Here is a 7,263-nt window from a genome sequence, read left to right as displayed (position 1 = left end):
TTGAGATGGAGTCTCACTCTGTCACCCAGGCTGGAGTGTAATGGCATGATCTCTGCTCACTGCAACCTCCATCTCCCAGGTTCAAGCAATTCTCCTGCTTTAGCCTCCCAAGTAGCTGGGATTACAGGTGCCCACCACCACAGCTGGCTAATATTTTGTATTTTTAGTAGAGATGGGGTTTCACTATGTTGGCCAGGCTGGTCTCGAACTCCTGACCTCGTGATCCACCCGCCTCAGCCTCCCAAAGTGCTAGGATTACAAATGTGAGCCACTGCCCAGCCTGCCCTGCCCTGTCTTGCCCCATGCCCCCTGTGCCCTGCCCTGCCCTGCCTAAAACTGAGAAACTTTAAAAATGTTTAATTCATTTAAAAATGACAATTTATTACAAGTTGGTGGGGTGCAGTGGCTCACACCTGTAATCCCAACATTTTGGAAGGCTGAGGTAGATGGATCACCTAAGGGCAGGAGTTTGAGACCAACCTGGCCAACATGGCAAAACCCCATCTCTACTAAAAATACAAAAATTAGCTGGGCATGGTGGTGGGTGCCCGTCGTCCCTGCTACTCAGGAAGCTGAGGCAGGAGAATCGCTTGAACCTGGGAGGCAGAGGAACAAATTTATTACAAGTTAACATAAATAACATTCTTTTGTAAAATAACTTTATTTTCCAAAACCAAACTTTAGAGGAAAGTGTGGCCTTGGTTTACATTTTTGCAGTCCTCTTTGATGTTTGGCTTACTATAAGACAGCTGGTTCTCAGATCTGCATTCAGTTTGCAATGTCACATGCCATGTAGGCTTTGGAAAACTCCACTGTGTCCTCATGAGAGAATAAGAGTTACAAGGGCAAATTAATGTCTTAGAATTATGAAAACAGGGCCAGGTGCGGTGGCTCATACCTGTAATCCCAGCACTTTGGGAGGCCGAGGCAGGCGGATCACCTGAGGTCGGGAGTTCTAGACCAGCCTGACCAATATGGAGAAACCCCGTCTCTACTAAAAATATAAAATTAGCTGGGTGTAGTGGTACATGCCTATAATTCCAGCTACTCAGGAGGCTGAGGCAGGAGAATTGCTTAAACCGGGAGGCAGAGTTTGCAGTGAGTCAAGATCATGCCATTGCACTTCAGCCTGGACAAAAGAGCAAAACTTCATCTCAAAAAAAAAAAAAAAAAAAAATTATGAAAAAAATTCTAACCCTTGCAGGGGTCCCAGGACCACACTTTGAGAACTGTTGTATTAGGGGAGCATTATAAGCATTAAAATAAAGGTGTCAGGCACATAGTAGGTGCTCAATAAATGGTGGTGGTTATCATTGTGGATAGTTCAGGAAAAGAGATTTTATCCTTAGAGTGTACCAGGAAGAACAAAGAGGGGCCCAAAACAGAGTGGGGTGAGGTGCTAGGCAGGTGTGAGAACAGGAAGTCAAACAGGGACAGGGGCTGAAACCATGGAGCACGAACTCTGGCCTGTGAGCTCTGTTATCTGAACAGGCATCTGGTAAGGTGAAGGAAACCCAGCTCAGAGTAGGAGAATCCTTGGTCAGCCCCGGTCCCCATGACCCACTTTGAATAAACAGGAAAAGCAGCTCAATTATGAAGTTATATGGTGGGGAGGGGCTGAAGTGGGACCACCTGGGAACTCAGGAGAGGCACTGCTGAGCTTTTAAGACCACGAGAAAGGCTGAGTAGGGAAACTGAGCCTGGGACTCCCTCAGCCAGAGCTCTGTCCTAGATGCTGGAGGAAAGGAGGTTCTGGTGTTGCCATTGGGCAGCACACCATCCCATGGGGAATGGACCTGAGGTATCCTGGAGAACACAGTGAGGAGCCTGGTGGGATGAGAGGGACCAGAGGTAAACTGAGGCCTGTTCAGCTGAAGCAGCTAGTGTATAGAGGTAGGCTTTGGGGTGGGAGGGGTAGACCTAGAGAAGGCATCTTCTGTCCGAGGTATATTCTGCCAGGGGATGGCCATTGTGGTGTGCCCAGATGGACGGAATGCCAGGTAGGGGGCCGGGCGCGGTGGCTCACACCTGTAATCCCAGCACTTTGGGAGGCCGAGACAGGTGGATCACGAAGTCAGGAGATGGAGACCATCCTGGCCAACATGGTGAAACCCTGTCTCTACTAAAAATACAAAAACTAGCTGGGTGTGGTGTCTTATGCCTGTAATCCTAGGCTGAGGCAAGAGAATCACTTGAACCAGGGAGTCGGAGATTGTAGTGAGCTGAGAATGCGCCGCTGCACTCCAGCCTGGATGACAGAGTGAGACTCCGTCTCAAAAAAAAATAAAATAAAATAAAAGAAATGCCAGGTAGGGAAACTGGAGTGAGGGAAAGGTTCTGGAGAGTTAGGATTAGTCCAAGGAGGCTGGGGAAAAAGATCTGGGTTCAAGTAGAGAGCCAGGTTTGACAGCCCACTCCCTTTAAACCATAGTTACTTATTGAGCACCTACTAGTGTCAGGGCTGGGAGTCCAAAGGCAAATCTGACATTGTCTCTGCCCCTTGAGGTACAGGAAAACAAATATTTTGCTATACAATGGGAAAAGCATGTGTAAAGTGCGGTGGGTTACATAGGAGATGATTAGAGACCAAATATTGAAAGCCACCAGCAGGGATGGGAGGTTTTCAGTTTTCTCAGGGGTTCAGTTATGTAGCCACTAGCATCAGCTAGCTCCCATCCTGTGGAGAAGCTATCCATTGCGGGGCAAAGAACTGAACTCAGGACCTCCAAGGTCTTAAATCTCTCTTCCTTTTCTGGGGAAGGGGAGGCAATTAAGTGAGAGGAGAGAAAGGGCCTAGCCCTTGTCCCTGGATTTGTTTCAGTCCTTAACCCGAAACCTTTCCCTCCTCCCAGTTTGGCAACAATCCCTTCTCTTCCCTGGCCGGGAACTCCGACAGCTCATCCTCCCAGCCTCTGCGGACTGAAAATCGAGAGCCCCTCCCTAACCCCTGGAGCCCCTCGCCCCCCACCTCCCAGGCCCCCGGGTCCGGTGGGGAGGGCACCGGAGGATCGGGGACCAGCCAGGTGCACCCGACAGTCTCGAACCCCTTTGGGATCAATGCGGCTAGCCTGGGGTCAGGTATGTCCTAGGGTGGAAGGAGCCTAGTGGGGTCACCAGGGCAGCCCCTCTGCCCCAGGACTGAGTGGGGTTGATACTGCTTCAGGATTTTGAAGACAGAGGTGAGACTTTTGAGGCCACAGAGCGGCTCTGCGGTCTGGGATAGTGGCCTCGCTCTTTGGAGGGTGAGGGCTGGTTCTGGCCATGTCCTGATACTCCTGGGAGTGACCTAAGTAATGGCTCATGTGTAAACCAGGCTCCACCTCCTAAGCTTCATGAGCACCTCTGGTATTACCCAGTATAAAAGGGTCAGACTGCTGTGGGGAGAGGGGGCTGGAGAGGAATCAAGGCAGACCTGGGGAGAGGCAGATGTGAGGCTGGGGGAAAGGGACACGCAGGGCTTGCCATGTACAGAAGAACAGGTTATACACTGCACAACCCTAGGGGATGCCCCATTTATCTGGACTATGACTGTACACATGGCCTGGGGGATGTCTTCAGCAGGTGCCCTAATTTCTCTGCACTCTGGGGGATATCTTGATTGGGAAATTTCCTTCCCTCTGTGTGTTTCAGTTTCCTTATTTGTAAAATAAGGACTATAACTTGATCCATGGTTTTAAAATTGTGCTCCTGTGTCCTGAAAGGGTCTTCATCTCCAGGATGAGGAAGGACCCATTGGGAGAGGCTCCAGGCCTCCTATCCCAGCTCCAGCCAGACCATTACCATACTTGGTATCTGAATGAGCTTTGGCATGAGGAAAGGGTCTCTGCTGCTAAGACAAGTTTGATCTAGATAATGTTCAATCATTTCTTTCCAAAGCGGACATAATTTGAGCTTATGGCAGGAACCGTCCAGAGGAGCATAAATCAGGCCTAGTTCCTAGCTGGCTCGTCCTTAGCGAGTCCATGGAAAAGGGGCTAGGCCAAAGCAGGGCAAGATGACCTTGGAGTTAGGAGAGTTGGATTCATGCCACAGTCCTAGGGTGCCCACTGGACCATTGCCTTTCTGAGTTGTGTAGCCATCCGGTGTCTGAAGTAAGGTAGATTGAAGTGAGGCCTTCGGTTTCCATCTGGACCCTTTCTCTCCTGTTTTCTTTTTTCCACCTTGTCCTAGGGATGTTCAATAGCCCAGAAATGCAAGCCCTCCTCCAGCAGATCTCTGAGAACCCACAGCTGATGCAGAACGTGATCTCAGCGCCCTACATGCGCAGCATGATGCAGACGCTTGCCCAGAACCCCGACTTTGCTGCTCAGGTACCAAACAGCATGAGGAGAGTGTTGCTGGGGAGAGGGTTCCCCCTGATTAGGGACAGTTTCTCGTGATCAAAACACTGTGGAGCTAGACTGCCTGGGTTTGCATGCCAGTCCCTGCCACTTCCCAGCTGTGTAAGCTAAGCACGTTATTTAGCCTCCCAGTTTCTTCATCTGTAAAATGATAACAATAGTTCCTACCTCCTAGAGTTGTGAGGATTAAGTGAGTTAATACACGTTAAGTGCCTAAAACACGGCGTGTAACAAAGGAAGCTCTATGTACCTGGAAATGTTAGCTTCATCAGACCCAGGGCTGAACAGCCTGACTCCTCATACTCTTCACTGTCCAGAGCGTATTTCCATTTCCTCTCACTGTCCCACTTAGGAGATCCCTGGAGAAGCTGGCCAGATTTCCTACAGTGGTAGGGGGTGCCCAGGGAGTCTGAGGCTGTGGGGAAATGCTTAGGGTGGAAAGGCCCAGGTCTCCCCCTACTACCTTCACCCTGGCAGATGATGGTGAATGTGCCGCTCTTCGCGGGGAACCCCCAGCTACAGGAGCAGCTCCGCCTGCAGCTCCCAGTCTTCCTGCAGCAGGTGAGTGAGGAGCCTAGATGGGTGGAAGCTGAGGGCAAGGGGTAGGCCCTGAAGCCCAATGGGTGGAGATGAAGTCGGGGCAGAGCTTGTCTCTGGACTCCTGGTTGAGGCTGTCTCCTCTTTCCTGCCACCTCCCGATGCCTTTCTCTGCTTATTTCCCACCAGATGCAGAACCCGGAGTCACTTTCCATCCTTACCAATCCCCGAGCCATGCAGGCATTGCTGCAGATCCAGCAGGGACTACAGACCCTGCAGACCGAGGCCCCTGGGCTGGTACCCAGGTGAGGGCAGGGGGACAGGCGGGCAGCAAGGTTCTGGCAACTCCTCCCCTTCAGCTCTTCTCTCTGCCGCTCTCTCAGCGCCTTTGTGTCTGAGGGTCTGTTTTCCTGTTTCTTCCAACTGCTTCTCCTTCTGGATCTTATGTTCTCATCCCTTTCTTGGATGCCATCTCCTACCTCTTGGTCTGTCTTGCCTACAGCCTTGGCTCCTTTGGGATGTCCCGGACCCCAGCACCCTCAGCAGGCAGCAATGCTGGGTCTGCGCCTGAGGCCCCCACTTCCTCGCCAGCCACACCAGCCACATCTTCTCCAACAGGGGCTTCCAGCGCCCAGCAGCAGCTCATGCAGCAGATGATCCAGCTTTTGGCTGGAAGTGGAAACTCACAGGTACATGAGGCAGTGGGGACAGGTGCTGGGACCACCACTTGGATCCTGGGAGGTTTCAGGGGAAGCAGTAGAGTAGAGGCGGTAGGGCAAGCTTGGGAGTCTGCCACTTTGTAGCCTTGGGCAGGTTACTGATCCTCCCTGAGTTCAATTCGTGCAGATGTAAAATAGAGATGAGCAGAGTAAGGGTACTTACCGTGCGTCACGTACTGTTCTAAATGCTCTAAGTATCAGAGCTCGTTTACCACATTCCTCACAACAGCCTCGTGAGAAAGCGATTATTATTTCTGTGTTAAAGAGGAGGGAGACTGAGGCCCAGAAAGGTTAAGTGGTTTGCTCACTTACGTAGCTAGTAGATAAGAAAACCGAGACCCAAACCCCAGGCATTCCACCTCCAGAATTCACACTGTGCCATTTCTGCTTATATCAAAGGATCCTATTGATAATTAAAGCAGCCCCCATCTCTGAGACTCTGGGGAGGGGGACTTTGTGAGGTGAGGTAACCAAAGCCCTGGGAAAGTCAAGGCCAGCAGCTAGCAGGAGGGGCAGGGATGACCTGCCTCGAGTGAGCCTCTTAACCCTTCTCTGACCTCTGACTCATTTGGAAAAGCCATTCAACCAAAAGGTATGTTTACCCAGCTTTGTGCAAAGCACAAGAGCTAGACTAGGTGGTCTCCAGTCCAAGTCCAACCCTAGTTAGATTCTGTGGACTGTGAAGAGAAGCAACATGGAGCACTGGAAAGAGCTTTTTCTTTTTTTTGAGATGAACTTTTGCTCTTGTTGCCCAGGCTGGAATGCAGTGGAGCGACCTCAGCTCACTGTAACCTCTGCCTCCCGGATTCAAGTGATTCTCCTGCCTTAGCCTCCCTAGTAGCTGGGATTGCAGGCATGCACCACCACACCCAGCTAATTTTTTGTATTTTTAGTAGAGAAAGGGTTTCGCTATGTTGTCTAGGCTGGTCTCAAACTCCTGACCTCAGGTGACCCACCTGCCTTGGCCTCCCAAAGTGCTGGGGTTACAGGCGTGAGCCACCACACCCTGCTGGAAAGGGCTTTTATACTGCAAGTCAGGGGGCCTTGGCAACTGACTTGCTTTCTGACCCCAGGCAAGCCCTGTCTTTCTCTGGATCTAACATTCCTCCCTTCAACACCAGGTGGACAGTGCTTTCTGGACTCTTTCTAGTTCATAATCTAGGCTTGTGCTCTCTAAACACCCCTTGGGCATACATTTATGGGAGATATTTAGAGGAATGACAAGAATGAAAAGCCACGCCAGGAACGTGGCTCATGCCTGTAATTCAGTGCTTTGGGAGGCCGAGGCAGGATTGCCTGAGGCCCGGAGTTTGAGACCAGCCTGGGCAATGCAGGTAGACCCAGCCTGTAAAAATTTTTTTATTAAAAAAAAATTTTTTTAAAGGGCTGGGCACAGTGGCTCACACCTGTAATCCCAGCACTTTGGGAGGCCAAGGTGAGTGAATCACTTGAGGTGAGGAGTTCAAGACCCACCTGGCCAACATGGTGAATCCTCATCTCTACTAAAAATACAAAAAGTAGCTGGCCTTGGTGCCATGTGCCTATAATCCCAGTTACTCAGGAGGCTGAGGCAGGAGAATCGCTTAACCCCAGGAGGCAGAGGTTTCAGTGAGCCAAGGTCATGCCACTGCACTCCAGCCTGGGGAACAAGACCAAAACTCTGCCTA

General features: G+C 50.9%; 1 protein-coding gene across 1 annotated transcript in view; it reads left to right on the top strand.

Moving 5' to 3' along the window:
* UBQLN4 (ubiquilin 4) overlaps window positions 1–7,263 on the top strand; it is an 18,441-nt gene that overhangs the window by 7,764 nt on the left and 3,414 nt on the right. Inside the window, exons 6-10 of the mRNA XM_017509982.2 lie at window positions 2,853–3,078; window positions 4,171–4,310; window positions 4,818–4,901; window positions 5,067–5,182; window positions 5,380–5,566. Of these exons, the coding sequence (XP_017365471.1) occupies window positions 2,853–3,078; window positions 4,171–4,310; window positions 4,818–4,901; window positions 5,067–5,182; window positions 5,380–5,566 (753 nt within the window). The remainder of the gene's footprint in view (window positions 1–2,852; window positions 3,079–4,170; window positions 4,311–4,817; window positions 4,902–5,066; window positions 5,183–5,379; window positions 5,567–7,263) is intronic.

Source organism: Cebus imitator, unplaced genomic scaffold (assembly GCF_001604975.1).
Source record: "Cebus imitator isolate Cc_AM_T3 unplaced genomic scaffold, Cebus_imitator-1.0 Scaffold427, whole genome shotgun sequence".
In the NCBI taxonomy this organism is placed as follows: domain Eukaryota; kingdom Metazoa; phylum Chordata; class Mammalia; order Primates; family Cebidae; genus Cebus; species Cebus imitator.
The sequence above is the reverse complement of the archived record's forward strand: the minus strand, read 5'-3'. Positions and strand labels throughout refer to the sequence as shown.